At 39.9% G+C, this 23,701-nt stretch overlaps 1 protein-coding gene across 11 annotated transcripts in view; it reads right to left on the bottom strand.

Moving 5' to 3' along the window:
• LOC131690506 (endophilin-A) overlaps positions 1–23,701 on the bottom strand; it is a 190,580-nt gene that overhangs the window by 35,892 nt on the left and 130,987 nt on the right. For 10 of the 11 annotated variants that reach the window (XM_058976343.1, XM_058976341.1, XM_058976339.1 and 7 more), the window contains 3 exons: positions 5,213–5,313; positions 5,020–5,123; positions 4,582–4,679 (listed from right to left, as the gene is read on the bottom strand). In XM_058976343.1, coding sequence (XP_058832326.1) covers positions 4,582–4,679; positions 5,020–5,123; positions 5,213–5,313 — 303 coding nt within the window. The remainder of the gene's footprint in view (positions 1–4,581; positions 4,680–5,019; positions 5,124–5,212; positions 5,314–23,701) is intronic. The other variant, XM_058976345.1, reaches the window with a different exon arrangement.

Consider the following 23,701-nt stretch of genomic DNA (forward strand, 5'->3'; position numbering starts at 1 on the left):
CCCAACAAATAGAGAGCATCATCACTAGCGTTTTAAAGAAGAGAGATAGAATATGGACATATTCAAATAAATTACTGTTCTACAGATTTCTAGTTTCTAGCTAACATCGTTGGAAAGTTTGTGTTGGCGTCTTCTCTGCAGTGGAATGTGGTACCAAAACTTTCTAGCTAAGAGATGACACATATTACGTAATAAAATTCTTCCAAATATACTACTCACCTAAACTCAAACGTTATTTCGTTAAATTACAAAGCTCGTGGGAATTACAGAGATTACTGATTCACCACCTACCCGGTGTGGCCCCATGCAAAACTGGCTCAGACATCACTTCGTTATAATTTTAATAACTTCTCGTACTAAAGCTAGTTTTAACAAAATTGTAGGCAATAAAATTGCCTCTCTTATTTTCATTTATGGTGATAAACTGACGCATACAGTGCCTTTTCTCCATGTAAATGTTGAAAAATCTTCAATCGAAATCGACTCAGAGGTGGGACGCTGGGCATCATATTCTTACTTTCCACTCTATTGGTCAAACTTATCTGGCTTTACTTTAGTATCGACGACTACCACATACTACGAAATTTACTCAACTTCTGAGCGTTTGGTTCACCTTTATGTCACATTTTAGCGTTTAGCTTACTTCTTCCAGTACTTCCATCGGACTTCGGTTCACCACGTATACTGCCTTATACAGTATCTTTACTTCAAAGGTTACTTTGAAACTTCGGAATCAGGAGACAATTTCTTTATGCTGTGGTATGTAATCGACCATTGACTTTACCGGGATGCGATGGTGCTCATTCATAATACGACAACTGAGGCTACTGTGTACGGATCAAGCCAACTAAACCATCTGCAAAGAATGGCAGTGAGGCCCTTCTAAATCTCACCATTACACAAATACCTTAAATAAGAAGCCCTATCATGTGCATCCAAACTACAGGTTATTGGTCTACCAGTCATACACGACTGTGGACACAAATGGTTACATGGGGTGCTGCCAGCGATATTATACTCACATGTAGTTTTCCTTACAGGACATTCCATATGAAGTTTCCCAGATGGCCAGTAACACTGTCGGTTCTCTGATGGAGGAACGTGCTGGCGCTGGTGTCTACTGCCGTGAAATGAGATTTCAGTAGCGCTGTTGATTCATTGAAGAGTTCGGGCTCAAACTGTTAGCCCTGATCGGGTGTCATATTTTCCTGAACCCCAAAACGAGAAACCCATCCCGAGCAAAATGCGCGGGCTAACGTGTTGGATAATGGAACAACTTCAGGTCAACGTATAAAGTGGTCGAGCAGAGGTATCGATTTCCGTACGATGCTGGTAATGGTCTTACCAAATGCACATGTTGAAATTGACAGCCTGGAAGGTTGAATTGACAACCTTTTACAAATTTCCTTATATCTGTACTAATCGATGGCCTATGGCCATACAAACCGATCAGTGATAAGCTTCCGTGTGCCTCGAATACCGGATGCAAAAGTCCGTTTTTTATTACTAGCTGACGATGTTCTTTCGGTATAAATGATTGAAGATTGCTTTTGTAAGAGTATTAGTAGCTCTTCATCGTTAGCCTGTTCTGTGGCAATCGCGCTAAGACCAGGTGCATAGATAGAATTTACAAGAGAAAGAGCGTCATCAACTTTATTGGCCATCCAGCTAATGTGGCGAATATATGGAGTAAATCAAGATATGTCCTGCAAGTAACATTCTTCGTGTGGTAGGTAATTGTTGCTGATAGAAGCAAGTGCACGAGTTAAAGGACAATGGTCGGTAAATATAGTAAATTTTCGACCTTCGATGTAATAGCGGAAGTATTTCATGGACATTTTAATTGCGGTTAGCCCTTTTCCAAACATAAAGTATTTCATTTGTGCTGGAGAGAACTTTGCCGAGAAAAAGCCCAATGGCCCAATTGCTTTTGAGATTCCCAGGTATCAAATCTCGAAGTGCAACTTGCTGAGTGGAAGAACACGCTAGTATCCGTTGATCAACGCTAGCAAGCGACGTAACTTCTTGACTGTCGTTGGTAGCTTCAAGTTTTGCAGGGCTGCAATTCACACCGGTAGAAGTCGAATGCCATCTCTATTTACGAGGTAGCCCAGAAACTCTACTTCTTTCTGTGCGAAAAAACTTTTTGCGAGATTGATAACCAGTCCATTTATCTGAAACCGCTCCAGAACTGTTTGCAGCAATCAGCTAGCATTTTGCGAAAAGGATGATCGATGTTAAGTGTCGTCACGCTATGCACAGCAGTAGTGGTGATTCCACCAAGTGAATACTGATTAGTCTTCGAGTCGATCAACCGACGATGGTTAAGGTCGATGATAACTCCAAGGGTGGCTAGGAAGTCGGCTCCAATGATAATAAAATTCCAGGTGAATTCCGACGAAGCCCTAGGTCGCTGGTTACAAAACGGCTTCTATACGTTTTTATAAATACTTCCGTTGGCAGCGTGAAGTTACCAGGGTGCAGTCGAATGTAGGTTTTCCTTCAACTCGAATCAAAAGATCTGCTGACCTATAAAAAACTATAAGACTGCTACTGAATGCTAGAGCTCCCAGCTCCACCGTTTGAGATAAGAGGGTGTCTAGTATTTTGTATTTATAAAACGACACGGCAAACGGCAGTGAGGGGTGGTGGTATTCGTTGTAATGACATTTTGCGTTCCTCATTGACCTTAAACCCAGCAGAAAATACTTGCAATTTAGCAAGGAGTTGGATAAAACGCATGTCGGCTAAACTCAAAAAATTCTCATTTTTTCTGCGCTGACAAATCGAAGTGAGAGATCGGACGGTCCTCAATTGCTTTGTATTTATTTTTTTCGGGAGGTTGTGCTACCAGATGAGAAATATAACGGACGACCGATTTGTCCACTTTGGCCAGTATGAGAAGTAATTTTGTCTTGTCATTTTGGATCCCAGCAACGGCGAATTGATCCGAACTTGGGCGAACTGCATCAGAGGATCCGACTTTCAAAATTCGGGAAGTTTCTCACACTCGTGGCTCTTTGCGTCTTGGATATACTTCATTCTGATTCATGATTCAAGCTAACATTCAAATATCTCACTAGTTCGTTGCATTGTTGAGAAATATTCCTTCAGATAAGCATTGTAAACTTTCGATTGTTGCAATCCTTGCTTCGGAATCACCTTGACAGCATCTTTGGTCCGGACGTATTTCAAGTGTTCGCAGCGTCAGCGCCTACACCTTTAAATGCTTTAACTTGTAATGATGTTCGACAGTTGCATTAGCAATTTCTTCCAGAGAATTCTTTTCGCGCACCTCATCAGCAAATTGTACAATGCCAGATCTATTTGGGTTCCTTATTTTAGTCCGTTTCTTCAGAATAATAAACAAATAAATTACTACTTTAAATGTTTTCAATACGGGCTTTATCTTCTAATGATCTTCTCCAATTCTGTCTTTCGTGGATTTGCAGTGGCTTCAACGATAAACCAAAGCTTCGATTAGTATTTACGAACATTTGTTATGAAATAATTTATATAAAGTATTCATGTAAATCAACTGCTAAGTTCGATTCGTTTTCAAGGAGGCGCATGGTATCTTTTGTCGTACAAAAAGCAACTTTCTTCTCCACCAAAAACTATTAGCCACTACCAACCCATTTGAAAAATAATTGTGTATACGCAGCTTATTCTTAAACTGTGTCCTTGTAACTTCTCCCAATTGGTAAACAATTTTCTCAAACAAACACAAATTTACCACCACCATATTTTAAGCAAAATCGACAACCGACTATTGCGCGTATCCTTTAGTGGATAGAATGCTCCATCTCTGAAATAGCGTTATGGTATGCTTTTAAAAAATCCTTCCGTTTTAACGATGGGATTTATTTGTGGCATTGATGAAATTTTCCAAATGGAAACTGAGGCTGCATCAGCCATGGAACATTCCAGCCTGTAGCCGATCGTACGGTTTTGCAATCGTCAGTTGTCCCTAACAACTAATTGTACCGAAAACATAGAACATAAATTAAAAGAAAATAAAACATAAATCACCTGACCAGGGATCATTGAAGTTGTTGTTAGCGAATTTGGTACCGATCTTGCTAGTGGAAGAGGTAGAGCTAGTACTTTTATACACACTGTTACTGCTGTTTACATTATATCTTCCATGGTTATTATTCGCGGCAGTACTGGTGGTAGTGGTGGTGTTGGTGGCACCAGAGGCTACTGTTGTCTGGTTAGGTTGGTCCCACGCATTTAGCCAGTTGTCTACAGTGGCCACGGAGGATACATGCTGCACACTGACCGTTCCGTAGGAGGGTGGTCGCATAGAGAAATTTGCGTTGCCTTTGCCACCGCTACCACCAGTACTGCCCACACTTCCGCCAACACCAGCACTCCGAACCGATAGGGACGACAGGCTTTGCTGCGAACCGTAAAGCTTATTTCGGTTAAAATTACTATTGTTGTTGTTGCTGTTGAAGTTGCTGTTGTTGTTGTTGATATTGTTGGTGTGTTGGTGGGTGGACAAATTTTGTTGGGAACTGTACATGTGATGATGGGAATTTTTTACTCTATTGGAATTAAGGAAATGTGGCCCACCATTCATTCCGTCCTGGGAGCCCAGTGTTTCGATGTTCAAGTCCGCTAGCGTTTTCGGGACGAATTCCGCCTTCGGGCGATTGGCGGCTTCTTCTCGTCTAGAAGAAAATAAATAAACGGTGTTAATTTAGATGTATTCTCTTAAAACGGTGAAAGGCATAGAAACAATACCGTTATCGGTGCCGAAAAATGCTAGCACGAATAAAAATAGATATAGGATGCTGCTAAAGGAATTGAATGCCGCGGTTGCAATAGGTGCAATGCGCCTAATATGAATAAAGCATAGAGTAGAAGAGCACTTAGAAATGAAATTGTTCGAGTTAAAAATGGAAATTCGGAACTTTATTTTTTAAGCAGCAGGAAATTAAATTCGCAAGAGAGGATTTAAAGTTTTCAGGCTTTTTTGAAAGAGTTTTAATAGTTATAAAAAGTACTTACTTTTCATTCAACACTTCGACAAGTACTCGCAAAATGTCGGCACACTGCGAGTGATAATCCAGTAGCCCGTCGGCAAATGTGACTAGCTGTGAAACCTGTTCTACCTGTGATGAAGAAAACCAATAAAATAGATCATAATCCGCATTAGACAACTGACGACATCCGGTAGTAGCTGCGCAGCAAAGAAACTTACATCATTCTCCAACAGATTGTACATTCCAACCTGTGCCAGCTGTAAGGATTCGGCAAACTTTTCCTCGGCGCTCCGGATTTCGTCATCTGTAATTTGAGATCCTATTGATCAGTATGGGTACACACAAAGAAGCCCGATTTACGGCGATACATAAACGTTGGTTTGAATTTTGTGCCACATTCAGTTTCAGCAGGTTTTGAAAGGGACAGAAAATCCAACCCAACATTTTACCATTGGATGGAAGAAAAATAAAATCAGGAGCATCAGCATCGCCGGGATCAGCATCAGCAGGATACAACGAACCAAAGAGGTGCAAAACGCAAACGGAAGGTGCACATGAAAATAAATAAACAAGCAAATACAGACCGAATCAAATTAAAACGTCAGTTCAAATCCAAAAGCTAAACAAAATTGTAAGTTGAACAAATTAATTAGATTAAGCGGAAGATGGACTAGGAAACGGAAAAAAGGATAGAAACGGTTCGTGGCCAGCATCAACAAGATGCTTGTTTACAAACTGCTAATTAAATAAATGCTTTTGTGAGTACCCCCCGGGGATCGTAAAAGGCAGGAACTTGGATTCCTGAATCAATAGCGTTTAACCGTTACCTGTTTTCACCACACCTACGTCTAAAAGTCAAAGCTTTCGGTCCTAGTGAAAAGGTAAATCAAATATACAAAACTAGTCACAATGTTATTTTCACGGAAATAGGAACAGGTTTATACTGATTTCGTCACTCTAGGTTCGCTAAAAACTAACATTTTCATATAAATTTGGTAAAGATTAGAGCGAATCTAGAGCGACTTGAACCCAAAAACGAAATGACTATTGATAATATCTACGCAAAACATTGAAAAACTGAAATTTTTTGTAGTACACAACGGAAAAAAGGTAGAAATATTGATTTAAACAGAAGCAATTATGTGTAAAATGATAAATTTGTCTTTGGTCACCATTTTAAAAGATTTCGCGTTTTTCCATATACTTTTTTTATAATTAAAGTAAAAATTCAATGGGCAAAAAATTTGGAGCAAACATATAAAACAACGGCAGCGGCAACTAACTATCGACAGTACAGGACGTTAGAAACACGAATGAAGAGCAATGAAAGTCAAAAAACGCAGTTTTTGCCACCGATTCGTCGACGGGTTAACAAGAGAAACAGCGATGAGTACTCTTACTCTCTCTTATCATGCAACAATAACGCCACAGGGTTAGACAGGATTAAACTCAGCTTGATGAGGAATCTACCTGACACTGCAAAAATTCGTTTGTTGAGTTTATTTAACAAGTTTGAGTGCTATATTACTCGCTAAGGAGAAAATTGGTTGGATAAACCGTCTTTATGCATAAAGGGCACAAAACCTAACTATAATTAATCCAGGTGTTTGCGTTTCGACTTCGTCTCTTCAGAACCAGGGTACGGCAAACAAGGTTTGATTTCAGTAGGCCTCATCAGCAAACAGAACCTCTTCACCTACGGGACATCGTAATGTAGAAGTCGCTTAGTGTGTTCACAAGTAGTGTTTCCAATTTTGGACTTAGCGTTAGCCCGGTGCATTGGTCAAGTGCCGTGGTTCTGAAGAGACAAGGTCGAAACGCAAATCTTGGACTAATTAAGTTTCCTGAGGGTAACAGTGTCCTCATGACACCGGAGGCAAGTGAAGATCATCACCATCCAAAAACCAGGAAAACAAGCCTCCGAACACAACTCGTATCGACCGATTGCAATGCTGTCTTGTATCCGGAAATTGTTCGATAAAATGATCTTGTTTCGCCTCGACAATGGGGTCGAAATGGCTTTCTGTCAAATAAATAATTTAGTTTCCGCAATGCTAGCAAAGAGCAGATGACATTAGTCTTCTTGGATATTGAGGGGTCTTTTAACTCAGTTTCTATCAACTGCACCAGCATTGTCTTTCACCGATTTTAAAATAACTTTTCGCTAAACCTGTTATCTGAAAAGCACATGCACCTTTCGTATGGTGATTCAGCAACATCGCGATTTAGCTATTTGGGTTTTCTCCAGGACTCATGTATATGTCCCCTACTCTACAATTTTTACATGAATGACATTGACGATTGTCTCGTCAATTCATGCACGCTAAGGCAACTTGCAGACGACGGGGTGGTAGTACAGGGCCCAAAACTCCTGATTTTCAAGGACCATTACAAGATACTTTGGATAATTTGTCCACTTGGGCTCTTAAGCTGGGTATCGAATTCTTCACGGAGAAAACTGAGCTGGACGCCTTGTCTAGGAAGTAACGATTAATCATGTCTTCACACTTAAATATCTTGGCGTATGCTACGCCTCCTAAGGTACCTGGGGATGCCATATCAGGTATCTGAAACAAAAATGCCAACAAAGGATCAGTTTTCTCCGGACAATAACCGGAACATGGTGGAGCTAGGAGAACTAATCAGTTTGTAAGAAATAACGATATTGTCGGTGATGGAGTACGGGTGTTTCTGTTTCCGCTCCGCTGGGAACATACACTTCATCAAACTGGACAGAATCCAGTATCGTTGGTTGCGCATTCTCTTGGGGCATGCCCTCGACCCATACGATGAGCCCCGAAGTGCTGGCAAGCGTTCTCCCGCTGAAAACCCAATTTTGGGAACTCTCATATCGATTACTGATCTGATGCGACATCTTGAACCCGTTGGTGATTGAAATTGAGCTTAATTCCCAAACCCGATTTGTGTTCTTGTTCTTCGACTACATGGCACAGGGCATCAATCTTTCTCCGCATAAATCCAACAGTGTCTGTTTCCTAGATACTTCTGATTCTACTGTTCTTCGACACATCTATGAAGGAAGAGATTCATGGAAATGATCCCCAATATATTTTATGGAAAATTCCGAGAAGTCGACTGTGACAAAATGTTCTACAGTACTGACGGATCAAATCTCGATGGGTTTCACCGGCATCGATATATGCAAGGATAATATCACCGCTTCATACGAGCTCAATGATCCTGCTTCGGTTTACGTCGCAGAACTAGCTGCTATTCAGTATACCCTGGGATCATCGACACTTTGCCCATAGATCACTATTTCATCATTTCGTTCGGACAACCTCATTTATAGCGAGGCTATTCGTGCGATGAAACCCAAAAAGTAATTCCCGTATTTTCTGGAGAAAATACGGGAGTCCTTGTGAAGGTTGTATGAAAAATCTTACCAGATTACCTTTGTTTGGGTCCCCTCTCACTGAAATGAAAAGGTATTAGAAGGTGACATCTACGAAAACCAAATTTGCTTCAACGAATTTTTCAGTATCTGTCGTCAGTGGATACTCAACAGTTGGCAAACCACGTGGAGCAATTTGGAACTTAAACTATAGGTACATTCTATTATCCCGAAGGTATCAAAGAAGCCTTGATTCAGGGGGATTTTGCCTTGGTTCAGGGGGATTGTGCCATTTAAGCCAATATATTCTGATTCCTGATTCCTGGTTCAGGGGGATGGGTGTGGGTCTGGATTTCGTTCGTGTAATGTCCCGACTCATATCCAACCACTACACGTTGGATGCGCATTTGCGTCGTATTGGGCTTTCACAGAGTAGACTGTGTGCTTGTGACGAGGGCTATCACGACATCCAGCACGTTGACTGGGTGTGCACCGGATATTGTGACGCCAAGTCTCAGTTAAAGGATCCCCTTCGGGCCCGATGTAGATCACTGAATGTCCCAGTTCGGTTTATACTAGCAAATCGGAATCTCCCCTATATGTCCCTTATTTACATTTTTATAAAAACGATAAACATCCCAGTTTAGTCCACCTCTCTTTTATTTCTCGTTTCTTCCCTGTCCTACCTTGTAGAGCCGACCAGCATCAGAGTGTCACTATGCGACCGGCATCGGCTTTACCGCTACGCCTGCATAAAAGGAAATTGAAGCGAGAGCGACCCGATAGTCTGATAACTTTCCCCGCAGGGCCAAAGAATACCATCCGTCAACCCAGTACTCGATGACCTACTAGCCCGATTCGTGTCGTAATTAGTGTCACTGATTTCCCGTTTGCTCAAAAGTTGCAAGCAAGGATGCAAAATGCCTACCTTTTCTGTGGCTGTAATTTTTTTGCCTACATTCTCATTTCTCTTTTGACGCTACTGTCGTTCGCTAGTGCAGGACGCCCAGCGCTGTACGGCAGTCTGTAAGCAAAGCAGTAACATGACAAAAAATACTGCCCCAAGTACAGCCGCCAGACGCGAGCGGTTCAGCTTCTCTTTCCTTATTTCACACTTTTTAATATTTTTAATCTATTCAATATTTTTAATCACAAACAACGACAATGAATGCGGTTCGTTTACGCCACGACCGGCATCAACGCTTTCGCGTTCGGGCCTCTCCCTTTGACTATGCAGTGAAAAATGTACAAAGCGAGAGAATAAACTTTACTACGCCACACTCTCACCGAGCAGTCGGAGTACAGCAGCAAAACAAAAATGTATTCTACTGCTGTATGGGAAAATGTCCTCGGTTTGGCTACCGTTCTGGCAAGAGCTGTAGCGGCGATGCGTCGCTGTAGCGGGCTGTACGGCTTGTGCAAATGTAAATATACCGAAAAAAATGTAGTTTATCGGTACCGTTGGCATCCCTGGTTGCAAGTTTTGCTCTTCTTTCCCTGTCATTGTGTACGCCTTCTTTCCTCTGACCCTGATACAACTACTGCTACACCGATGTTGGAAATAAGCCCCCCTCTGAATATCTTGACCAAGCATAAGTCTCCATTAAAAAATCAAATTTGTATACTGTGTTCCTAGTTTTAAAATAGGTGTAATTTTTATTTTTCATTAGAACTATTAATTCCCATCTTGTTAATCGTATTGTATACCTAGTTTTGAGACAACTGTGAAATTTCTCACAAAAACTTGTTCCTCCTTTGTATATCGAACTGTATTCTTAGTAATAAAAGAGGTGTAAAATTTTTCGTAAAAAAACTAGTGTTCCCCCTCTTGTATATCAAATTGGATTCCTTGTTTTAAAATTTTTCATTAAAAAATCGATTGTTCACGCTTTTCCATATCGAATTGTATTTCTAGACATAGATATCTATAAAATTCTTCCCCGCAATATAAAAAAATATCTCAACATTGTAACCTCCTCGTTTTAAGTTATACAAAATATAAAAACAAAAGAATTTGGCACCGCCAAGCTAACGCATTAGTGCCTATCAAATAAACGAACTGAATAAAAAACGGCAGTGGCAAAACAACGAACAAGTTGGGGACCGGCTTTATGGGTTCTGAGCGGAATGCACAAATGCCCTATCAAGTGGCAAGCGATCAGCGAGAAGATGTGTGTAATGAGTATCAAAAAATCTAGAAAGTTGAGCGAATTGTATACATTTCTTTTATAAGAAATATAAAACCGTTTCTTCAACTACAGCATCATCAACTTGCACTGGCCGTACGAAACGAGGATGACAAAGAAGCATCACACGCGCACCTAGAGCGTATGGACTATGGACTTCGGAAAATGACTGGATTGACAGCGACAAGAGCAGAGATATTAGAAGGAACCTTCACAAACAAGTATAGAGCCAACACTTATGTGTGGTAACCCAATCAAAATAAAATAACAAAATAATTACATAGTGAGTTATTTTGTAATGACGATATTTCGTTACAAGTTGTATTGTAACTCTGGTCCCGTTAATCATTTCCTTGACTATCATATAAATGAGAAAGTAGTAGACGGTGAGAGTAACGCAAGAAGCGGTCTGGAGACGTGAGTAGTCGAGTACCAATTTGCAGTTGCAGTATTGGCACGAGTACTCCGCTGGGTAATTTTGAAGATTTGGAAGTAGGAGACTCAACTTGAGGTGTGGATGGAAGGAGTAATGTATGCCAGTGGCATACTATGCCACCTATAAAAAGGGCACTGAGACTAATTGCTGCAGCTACCGAACAATCGAATTGTTGATCGCTACCTAAACGGTGCTCTGCCAGTCTTTGTAGACGCCTAACATCACTTGCAAGAGAGTTCGTATGGCAAACGGGAAATCCGACATCTGCCTGATCCCCCATATTTCATTTGAAATTACTACTTCGGAAGAGACTGTGCTCATGTACTGCCTGTTAAGGATTACTCTTTCAAGTACCTTGCCGACTGTATCCCACAGGCATATTGGCTTGATGCTGAAGGATCTCCAGGGGCTTGCCTTGCTTCGGAAACAACACCAGCTTTTGTCTCTTCCAGATGTTGAGGAATCTACCATCGTCGATACACATTTGCAACGCGGCCCTAAACATATCCGGGTTCATTAGGATTGCTGTTTTCAGAGCCACGTCGGGGATATCATCTGATCCCGGGGCCTTCTTGGTTCTCAAGGCTTTTGCCACCACTATCAGCTCCTCGTTGGTTATCCGAGCATACTGAGTCCCGTACGGCGTGGGCTGCCAGGTCGTCGGTTCATGCTGTGAGAATAGTTCTTCTACGATGACTCTCACCTTCTCCAGGCACCTATCCAGTAGTACAGCCGTCCTCCGGACTCGGTGGCAACATACATGTAAGTCAGCTATCGCCGAGTTCCACCAGAAGGCTGGGCGGCGATTGTACCTTGGTTTACACTCTCTTGGCATGGTTGCATCGCACGCTCTTGCTAATGCCATTATCGCTTAATCTGCACTAAAATACAGCTCATTGCACTGTAAGCTTCAACGAAGACTCTCTAGTCGAGTTCGTTGTTTTCCACCTCCGCTCGTTTGATTGGGTCACATGCACTTCCGACTGTCTATCTGCCAGAAAGTAAGTAACATCAATAAATGCTTCTCGTTCTTCCCGGCGGTACGTTCTGGTTGTACCATCGTTGGCAACATCTACGTGCAGCTTTGCAAAGGCCTCGAGTAGACTACTCCCCCGATATCGATCTGCATCCGCTGAACCGCTGTGCAGTTGCTGACTAACACCTCCGTTATGTGGTGAGCTATTTGCAGTTTGACCCCGTTCATCCAGCTCTCGATCGCGTCTATTGTCTCCTCACAAACCCCCCCCACTTCTTCAAGTATCTCACCTGTCGCTGTTAGTGTCGTGCGCGATTTTCACCTTCTTGGGCAGCCGTTAAGTGTTAAGACCTCATAATACATCCCGTTCCAAAGAGTTGACCCGAGAATGGAGCACTGAGGAACGATGGCTATGACTCGCATTGACTTCTGCCCTTCGCTCGTTGCGTAGAGCATCACTCGGCTCTGGAAGTAGCTCTTCAGAATCTAGCATAGATAGTCGGCCATCATTCTGTGCAGCACTGTGGCGATGGCTTCCCAGCTGGCGCTGTTAAACGCATTCTTTACATCTATCGTGACCACAGAGCAGTATCGAGCTCTACTTCGCTTATGTTTAGATGCCTTCTCGGCACTTTCGAGCACTGTACAAGCACGATACAACTTCATGAAAACTTACTTGAGTTTTCCGAGTGTATCCAGCAGACGCTCGGTGGCTTCCTGGCTTTGGCAGCAACACCAGCTTCTGTACCTTCCACATTTCGAGCAAATTGCCATCATCCAAACATTTCTGCAGCACCATTCTGAACATATCCGGATACGCCAGAAATGCAGCTTTCAGCGCCACGTTTGGTTCGGGGGCGTTCTTTGATTTCAGTCGTATCGACGCTTCTGCAAGCTCGTCGTTTGTCACTTGCCGATCGTCCGTGCTTGCTCCTTCTTCTTCGCTGTACGGTGTCATTGGGCAGATATTTGGAGCGTGCTTCGGGAAGACCCAATCAACGAATATCTTCATCTTACCCAAGCACATTTCAGCTGCCATCGACGGTATCTTCATCTTCGCCACCACGACATGGTGTGCGTCCCCCCCGGAATGGCGTCTACTTCTCGGCCTAGCTCTTTATAGCAATCTGACTTGCTAAGCTTGATTTTCTGTTTTAAAGCGGCTCTAACTTCCCGAAACACCGCATTGCGCTCCTCTCTGTCTGGCTCCGATACTGCTCTCTAAGCCCACCTTGTGACTCTGAGGCAGTGCGTAGGGTCGTCTACGGCGTGGCTCCAGTTTTCGCGGCATTGTGGCGCCACAGGCCGTCACCATTCTTCTTGTTAGATCAGCTGCGTCAACGTTCTCAATCCTGCTGTCCGGCCGAAGTGTCTCCACGAAGAGGTCGTTGTTGAAGGCTTTCGTCTTCCATTTTCGCTCTTTGGTTATATTTCTCCATGCTGCCGCAGGTTTCCGTTAGCCGATACGGTATCGAATTGCCAAGCGATCGCTATGGGTAAGCTGACCAAATATGACGAAAAAATCCGGACACCTTTCAGCAACGAAGCGTTATTGTTCACCGCAGTCAGGTAGATGGTTCGCATAGTGGACGGATTTTTTCGACAGAGTTGATTAGCTTAGCTATGGGTATGAGTATCTTGCATACTCTCCAGTTAATGTTCGCCATCAGTGAAGGACTACAGAATGTGACGTCGATGATAGACTCCCTCCCGTCTCTCCGAAATATACTAACGGAACCTTTATTGCACAATAGTACGTCTAACTTCGCTAGAGTTTCCTACATCCTTTTGTGTTGGTTACTCAACAGCCCTACTCCACAGCCGAGGCATTGATGGCACCACCAATGAGTACCGGCTTACAGCCGTCCAACTGCTCTGTTAAAGGCTGAACTGCTGCACTGTTTACCTTGGAGGTGCGTAACAGCTGCATACAAAGACACCGTTGATTTTGGCGATCAGGAAGCTTTCGTATGAACGTTCGACCACTTCTTGAATGAAGAATCTGGCCATAACTTGTAACGCGGCCGTTCCTGTTCGATCCGACACATAGTTACCGTTATCAGATGGGGCTTCATCCGGCTCTGCAATCAAAGCGACGTCACACATCGTTTTTATCTTAGACTATCACAACAGTTGCTGTGCGGTGTCATAGTGATTTATCTGTATTATCTCAACTATCGTTAGCATACAATTGCCCTCTAGGCAGGGCATTTGAAACCACCCGTCGCATGATCGTCACCTTCCTCTGGAGCGTAAAGCATGCACTTCGGTCTCTGCGTGCAATTTTTCTTAAAATGACCCGTCTTCCCTTTCCAGCACAACCAGAATCTATCCGGGCCTTTGCAAGTGCCTGCCAAGTGTCCAAAGCTCAAACACTTAAAGCATTTCTCCGTTTGTTTATTCACTCGTGGGGTAACTCTCAATGGGCATCTGGAGCATCCAACCGTAAATTTCCCTACCTCCGGTACCTTGTTGGCAGCGCTTACCTGTAGACGAACTATCCCTGTCTGTGTTCCTCCGTACCCCTTCTTTAACCGGATCATCATGTGCACTTCACCCAAGTTACACTGTACCTTCAGTACATCTCTCAGCACTTCTACCTCTCCGCAGTTTTTTCACTTTCCTGGGTTTGGGTCCCTTCTTTTTTAATTTTGTTTATAACGGTTTTAACCTTAGGGTCATTCGCCTCTTTTGGAAAAATCTTTAACCCTATGTGCGGAGTTGGGAATCGAACACAGATGAGCTGCGTACAAGGCAATCGATTTACGAACTACGCTATGCCCGTCCCCTTCTCATTACTCCATCCTTCTCATTGCTCCATCCCGAGCAATGAACCAGGAACAATGAAGAATTTGGACGATGGGTTTATTCTATTACCCCGAAGTTATCGACGAAGCCTTGGTTCAGGAAGATGGATGTTGGTCAGACTTCATTCTTTTAATGTCCGGTTTATTTTCAATGACTACACGTTAGGGCACTACAATTTTTTTTTGATTCTCAAAGGCCCCCCCACTCATATTGTGACAAATGTCAATGTAAGCTCAGATGCCAAATTTCACATCATTTGGACAATTCTAGACTCCTGCCCACTCCGCGTAAAATTTTTTGAAATTGTTGCTATGGGAAAATATGGAGGAAAAATATAATAAATGTTATAACTTTTGAAGTAGCGATCAGAAAATTACAATTTCTCTTTTTAAAGAAAATAATCTTAGTATTTGAATGAATATATCTCTGTTTCTAGAAAAATACAGGAAAGTGGGGTACTGGGTCATTTTGGCCCCAAAATCCCCTATTTTTAATAATTTTGCTGCTCTGTGATTCAAATCATACATATTTTGCAGTTTTTCTAATGTGAAAAATCTTAGAAATCGAACGGAACCTTTTTGACCTTTGTCCGAATACGAGAAGTTGGGGTTATAGTGCCTTTTATCATTCATATTAAATTTTATCATTTTCTCGTGCATATATCTCTATTATTCTTCACTCAATTTTAATAAATTGTGCCTTGCTGAATAGGGAATTTCGGAGCCAAAATAACCCAGTACCTATATTTTTGAAGAAAACAGAAACATCTCCATTCTAAGTTTATTTCCTTTAAAAAGAAGTATAAATTGTAATTTTCTGATTGCTACTTCAAAAGTTATAGCATTTATTATATTTTTCCTCATTATTTTCCCATAGCAACAATTTCAAAAAATTTTAAGCGAGGTGGGCAGGAGTCTAGAATTGTCCAAATGATGTGAAATTTGGCATCTGAGCTTACTTTGACATTTGTTACAATATGAGAGGGGAGCATTGAGAATTCAAAAAACGCGGTTTTTTGTGCGGTATTTTTACGCGATTTTTACGCGGATTTTGAAATTTACGCGGTTTTCATTTACGCGGATTTTGAAATTTACGCGGTTTTCATTTACGCGGCCTGTATCCTCCGCATAAAAAACCTGAGTGTACTGGATTCTACGTGAAAATCAACCGGAACATCCATAGAACTGTATAATTCATGAATCTAGTTCTAGAATTCTTCAGTTTTTTCGAAAATTTTTATTCACGCTGCATTGGCATAAATTTCTAGTTCCGAGTGAAAATTAAACTTATTGGTCACATAATGACCATTCGGAAAATCGGGAACATTCACAAAACTGACCAATTCATAAAGCTGGTCTTAGAACCATTGGTTTTTCTTGTTTCTTAAATTCTCATTTGAACGAGTTCGTACTTGTACGTACTGTGTAGGTCATCACAGGTTTTTTTTGCTACATTATGACCTTCCGGAAGATCTGGAACATCAGTGGAACTGGCCATTTCATGAACCTTGTCGTAGAGATTTTTTGGGTTATCATTCGCATAAATTCGAACCTGTGACCGGGATATGAACTGTATTCATATAGTTCCGGAAGATCTGCAACTGGCTCCGGAAATCTATGGTCTCCTCGAAAGTTTTTTTTTAGAATTATTATTGCCAAGTAATTGTATTTGTGCTGGAACAAAGACCGTATTTGTAAACTAGCCAATTCTACACGAGATTATCTAAAAGGCCAATGGGTCTTCCCAGTCCCAAGTACGAATTTATGCGAATGATATAGCTTTATATGTTTTCGAAAATATCTCAAGGCTCTAGGACAAGGTTTATTAACTGACCAGCTGCGCGTATGTTCCAGATCTTCCGGAAAGTCATTATGGGACCAATTTTCCAGTTATAACTACGAAGTTATGCAACAAATATTTGCGAAACAACTTCAGACCTCTAAAACTAGATTTATGAAATGACCGATTATACGGATGTTCCATTGAGGACCAAGTTAAAATTTGGAAGAAATTGATTGTTTTGCAGATTTTTTTCAAATTTTTTTTCGAAAATTTCACACAAATCTACCTATAATTTATGGAGATAAACAGATCGTACCTAAAACTTTACATGCATTTTTCTCGAAACCATCGCATCGAAGTCGGTACCATCAATATTTTAAGAGCCGTTAAAGCTATTCCCTTCAAGCTCATTAAATTATTTAGTCGTCGACCTATTTTGCGAAATTTGAATAATTATTATTTTTTAATGAAATTTAAGACGATTTTTTGAGGCAAAAATAGTTTTTTTACTTCAAATGCCCACCGCTTTGCATATAATTTAAATTTATGGAAAAGGATGGACCAGGACAAAATAATTGAACATGTTCTAAGACCCTATTTGATGTTTTCATTTTCGATGAACGTACGAGCGTCAATGGAAAGTGTTTTTTTTTTGGTATTGTTTTTCGAGACTAAGTGTGCTCATGCTCGCATATTTATCCCAATTTCTATGGGATTTCCTATCTTTAAGGAACTGATTTGCGATCATGGGCAGTATAACACAATATGCAATAAAGCTCAATATCAATATATTTTGCCTTCGCCGTTTTCGAATTTTTTTTAAGTTAGTCAGAAGAAATGATAAAAACTCCTATGCCCCCTTAATATTCATTAGAACCTTGTGGCATTTGCAATCACTCATTCACTCACTGTCTACTGTTATTAACATCGTCATATCTAACTCATATACTACAAAACATCATTTGAGGTAGTGTGCCCTAAAGCAATGTTTATCATCTTAGCTCCTGTATTCATCCCACCCATTTGAATACATTAGTTAGAGCAGTGTCTAGTAGACACTGTCTACTATCTCTATTCAACGCACTAAGTCAAATGATGAATAAGGGTGCGTCGTATCCGACTTCTTGTTTCGCTCAAACGCGAGTATTTTACATTTTCAAAACCAGATTTTTCATGTTACTGCTTCTTATGAACGAAGCAAGGATGCTGATACCTATTTAAGCGCAATCGTATTACTGTAAGCCGAGTTACAATCGAAACAGTGTGACATCCTGACTAATGAGATGAATAAGGGCTCGTCTACCCTACCGTGCGGTAACTGCCACCGGAAAGAATATCCACATTCCGCAAAACTGTGGAAGTCGTGCGTGCGCAGTACAAAAGCAAAAGTTATTAGTACGTAAATAATTCTATCCACTACTTTGTTGGTAATCCACTGCACAAACAAAATAGTATCGTTACCTCTGGCTGCGTAGTCAAATAACCGAGCCACAGAAAACAACAGTGTCGGTAGTTCGAGAAATACAATATGGAAGTTTCATATTAGACTTGCAGTTGCCGTGGTGTAACAGTTACTAAAAATAAAAAGGAAGCTTCATCTCAAGGATACATACAGGTACACTATGTCCCTATCCGTATACTGGTAACGTTGGGATGTTCAAACCAGGCAGAAAATTTCATTGCGAAGAACAATATGAAACACCAAGTCGAACATGACAACGTTAATGAGCATGAGCATGATGACCGTACAAATCGTAGTTGCTATTCCGTGATTGACCAGAACAAGCGAAATTGCACAAAGAGTCGACGAATGGGGCCTGGGAGTAGCTATCTACTTTATCTCAATGTGCACGTTTCGAGAGTTCTATACTTTGCAATGTCAATAACGGCGCCGCACAGTGGTTCCGCCATAGGCCAATAATGCAAAAAAAATATTTCGACGAAAGCGTGTTTTTGTCTCGTCAGAATTTTTTTTGTCGAGTTGTAGTTATCAATATTAGTATTTTTTTATCGGCCAACGTAACTATTAGCTGTGTATTGAACGATAACTATCGGGTTTCGGTGAATATGAAGTGTAGAAAGATGAGTATTTTTGTATATGTATTCAAAGAATTTAGCTACAAATATTGAACTTGGATTTAACTTTTTCTTTAAAATGGCCTTCAAACTATTCAGTTCCACTTAAACTAGGATTCAGCTGCGCAAGTCTGCGCTCATAATGCCTAGAGAATCTAAGATATTGTATATGTTTGAAGAGATAATACAAGACGAAAAACAATATTTCACATTTTAAAATTATATTATTTTATTATTATGCTATGATTATCTCATTTTTTAAGGTTTTGCGACTTAGCCCGGTCTGACCCAACACCGACCATATATTCTTCGTGCTGATATAACTGCTGCAAATTGGTAAAAAGCTTCTGATCCTTCTCAGCAACTGCCAATTCTCAACCCCTACTATATGAATCAACAGTCATCATTTCACTCAGACAAGCCCATGCGTATTCCCCACGCACATTAAATGCCCCGTGGATCAGTTTCCTAATTGTTCAAATAAACACTAAACAAACAAAGAAATTAGTTTGATCAGTCCAAAGATAATGTTTTCTCGCTACGGTGTCTTCAGCAAAGTTTTTTAAAAGCTGCATCTAAACCGGTTAGCACCTTCGTTTATCATCCAAATATTGGTAGGGATCCTTAAAATAAGTTTTGTTGCGTTTTCTACATTTAATGAATTTTTATAAGATAGGTTCATTCTATAAAGTCTCAAACACCATCTAATTACAAAACTATCATGAACACTATCCAGTTTTAATGTCAACTTTGAGATAAACGCTACGCACGGTGGTTCCAAATCCCAAAAAGACGATTAAAAGTAATTTCTAGCTTTCGTTGACTTTTCGTGTTAAAATCACTTGTGCAAAGTTTCGTGAAACTTGATTACGCATCAGAATCGATTAGTACCCTAATTTTCGCTAAGGAGGTACTTCTACTTTTAAAAACTTTTTTTAACAATAAAAAAAAATCTTCTACTACTTGGTAGAACTGTTGATTTGGAGTTGGTCCCCGCCAAGGCGCTAACCTCAGGGGGTGCTGAAATCATGATCTGCTTTCTAAAATAAGTGAGGATAAATCATAAAACAAGTCAGGCTATGTGCGGCATTCCCAGGTACACACTTAATTATTGTCCGAGTATATTTTTTTCGAGAGTTGTCCTACTGGAGCTGTAGAGCTAGGTTCTCGGAAGTGCTCTCCATCAGAATTAATCACTACAATTGCAGACGAGACAGGCAATGTGGCCCACTAAAACACTGCTTAAGGCCAATTACAGCGGGCCGGGGGATATGTGTGGCCGAATGGGACTTCGCGATTGACTGTATCATCGCGAAGGGAGCGAGCATTTGTACTTTGACGTGTTCAATCGCGTGTGCGTTTGTATGTCGAATTTACTAACGTGTATGTAACTCGCGTGTATAAATTCTGTTTTATAAACTGGGCACAAATATTCGCGTGCGTTCTTGAAAGATCTCGCGGACCGTGGATCTGATACCACAGATGACAGACGGTCGATTCAAAATATGGGTAAATACCCGCTACTAAAATTCAGAATAAATCAGACCCTAAAACACGTTTGGCAAACGTTTGTAGATGGAGCAAGGATCGACGCTATGCAGTTGAAGTGCAGTTGTCAAACACGTGTAGCAAACAGTTGCGTAGATGGTAATAGTGAAGCACGGATTTCCAACGTTTATCAATTTGAAAGTTTACACAGGATTTTTAATAAATTTTGTTCTAGCCGAAATGTCTGTTATCTGTGCTGATACTTAATTTTCAGTGTACGATTCAAATGAGTGAGTTCTTCCATATCACTAGAGTTCATGGTCATGTCGCCAAAGAACGCGTTGCCTCGTGGATATGAACATTATTTTTTTATTGGTCCAACTGAATACAAGGACCCAGGTTGCTAGTACAACAAATAGAGACTTCCGAACGTAACCGATCACGCGAACACAGGAGTTTGTAGGTTCACGTTTAAGACCGCGTTTGTAAATCTATAAGTGCTAAATGTTCATTTTTATAATGTTTAAGAAATCGCAAGCGTACGTATGTGCAGATTATCACAAAGGACTTTAGCGTTTGTATGTTATGGTGTTATTGCGTGTGCTAGCGTTACTTTTTCAATTGTTAGTCCCTGCTTTTTTGACGATCTGTTCCGCGTGGATTGAGAAATTTCTCCAAACTTTGTTGATTTTAGCGCATTGCTATAGTAATTTCTATAATTACTACTAATAGTTTAAATGTGAGTTAGTAGAGGAATTTTCGTCTATAGAAGCAATGAACAAGAGAGAAATTCCATGAGAAACCGGGCGACCACAAAATATCACCATCGTCGATTCGAACGAAACTATAAAGTTGTGTTCGGTTTATGAATCTCCATTATTTTCTTTGACAATTGCAATATTTTGATACAAGAGCAACTTTTCAAAAAAATTTTGTTCGCTTACTGTATTTTATACAGCAAAACTTTCTGAGAACGAATGAATATTCATGTACGAAAAAAATATACGCTGAAAAAAAATAAAAAATTATGTTAAAAATTTAAATTGTAAAAAAAACCCATTTTTCCTATTTTTTTATATTTTGACAACAAAAACCTCAAGAGAAAAGAAACATATTGAATGTGATTGTATGATGGAGAACTTATCGGTAAAAAAGTTCTTCTAACAAAAACTTTATACATGTTTTTAAATTTCATACTAATTGACACACAAAACTGTAATTTTATTACAGAATATAATTCTAAGTCTCATTTTAAATCAAAATGTATTTAACAAAAATCTTCCAAAATGCGATAGTTTTCGAGATATTTGGAATTTTGTTTCAACAAAAACAGTTAATTCGTGCGTTTATGCCCTTTTAAAAGTTATTCGCGGTACGTCATCATAAAATGTCAAAAATCTAATGATCATCGTTTTAAAGACGCAAAAGAAACTTTTTCAGTGTATTTGGATCTTGGAGAAGCTTTCAACAAAAAAGTTTTCCTAACAACAACTTTTGTCATATTTTTATAATTCATACTATTTGCAGTCAAAAATACAATTTTCTTTTTGAATATGATTCTAAACGCTATTTTAAATCAAAATGCTACTAACAAAAAATTTCTGAAATGTAGCGATTCATTTTTCATGATAATTAGTAAAAAACCAAGTCAACAGGAATTTATCAGAAAATATCAGTTCAACTTTCTATAATGGAATATAAATTTCGACAGGTACTTTAAAACCGATACTTAGGCCGCGGCGACTTTTTCTCTACGTAAACGGTTTTGTGGGGTACATTCATACCACAGAACTAAAATCGCTCTAGTATGTCTAATTGTTATTAAATTTATAATTAAATTGGATAGTTTTATTCTAAAATCATTCGTAAAGTAACCTGTTTAAAAATATTCGTGTTTTGACTATTTAATTATGTAATATTTCATTTTGTATAGAATAAGTCTTTAAAATACGTCAAAATTCCCTTTTTTCTTCATATTGCTATAACTCCGGTAGTTTCAAATCGATTTTGACCATTTATATGACGTTGTAAAGCTTATTAAATTTCCTTTTGAACAATTTTTTTCCAAAAACTCGTCAAAAAGTATATTTATTCCGATGCTTTTTTGAAAACCAACCGCCAATACAAACGTTAAAAATACAGCAATATGCAGTAACAGAGATGAAACAGGAAGGCGTCGAAGGAATAGGTAGAGCCGGTGCATTGTACGTGTATATAAAGTAAGTATGTTCCAGAGCCTGGACTGCAGAAGATAACGAATCGAATGATGCGTCTTGCATACTATATACAAATCATATACACGAATGTGTTTTGACTCTTTCATCCGCAAAAGCAAAAATTACGATACCGATCCAAACGCATTTTCTAGTTACTTTGCTATAGTGCTTTGTTATACCAAATAGCAGAGTTGGAACTTATACAATTTTTCACAAGTTTCTCGCTTACTATGTATCGATATTTTGCTTTTAAAAAAAGATTTAATTTTTTTGAATTATGTACACATGACAAAACACTAAAGCAAACGGTTTTGTGGGGTACATTTGTACCCCAAACAAACTTTAAGCAAGCACTGTTAAATTGGTCAAATGAAACAAACAGGTTGTACCTGCCTTCACGGAAGTTTAATAATCAAATTGGTTTATGATAAAGATTGCTTGCAATTCAAATAAACTGTAACGGAAAAATAAAGAACTTGAACTCATAAATTTGGTGGTACTTTGGTGTCATTATGGCGGCTCAAATTTAAAAATGGCACATTTTTTTTAAAAAAGCAGATAGTCTAGGCCAAATTTATTTTCTACAGACTGTCTTTGTTCCATCAGACCTAAACCTAGCTTCACTTCCGCCAGGTTTCGTTGTTCATGACACTCATATGGTAATGGGATAATAGCACCACTATCAAATCAGTGGTACATATATGAAACAAGCACTTTCTGTCAGATTGTTCCCGGGCTGAGCTGTTGCATGATCCGGATTCCTTCATGAAAATACATGAATTTCCACGAACTCAATGAATTGATCGCAAAAATTTTGCGTTCTGTTGAAGCCATTAATGGATTTTTAAAAGTTTGGAGTCGTTCCGAGAGCTCCATTGGAGATGTCGAAGCATCTCTATTGGCGCGCTTACCGTATAATCTGAAGCATAAAATAACTAGATACCCAATCATAGATCGTCCTAACGCTAATGATGGGACATCAAGAACACGTCAGAAAATGATTGATACCCTTCGATACAGGTTTGACCGTTCCAACCAGTAACGTGGGTGACGTCATGTAAACTGTCGAATACGAATTGCCAATTGCCATAGCTTAATTTATTACATGTAATAAATTAGGGTAAGGTGGGGCAAATCTGACCGTTGGGTAAACCCGACCTCCCTCTGTTACCGAAAATCAGAAGCACTACGCGAACTAATATCAATGTTGTCGTGTAGAGCATCGAAAATAATCATAATGGTGGTATGACAGCATTTTATTAGTCTACATTGGGATGCTCATACGACAAAAAGTGTGTTTTTACAACTTTTGATTTGACTTTTGTGCATCATTGACTACATGATATTTCTGATTGTTAAAGTGATTGCATAATAAATGTAAGTG

This window comes from Topomyia yanbarensis, chromosome 3 (genome assembly GCF_030247195.1).
Source record: "Topomyia yanbarensis strain Yona2022 chromosome 3, ASM3024719v1, whole genome shotgun sequence".
Classification (NCBI taxonomy): Eukaryota; Metazoa; Arthropoda; class Insecta; order Diptera; family Culicidae; genus Topomyia; species Topomyia yanbarensis.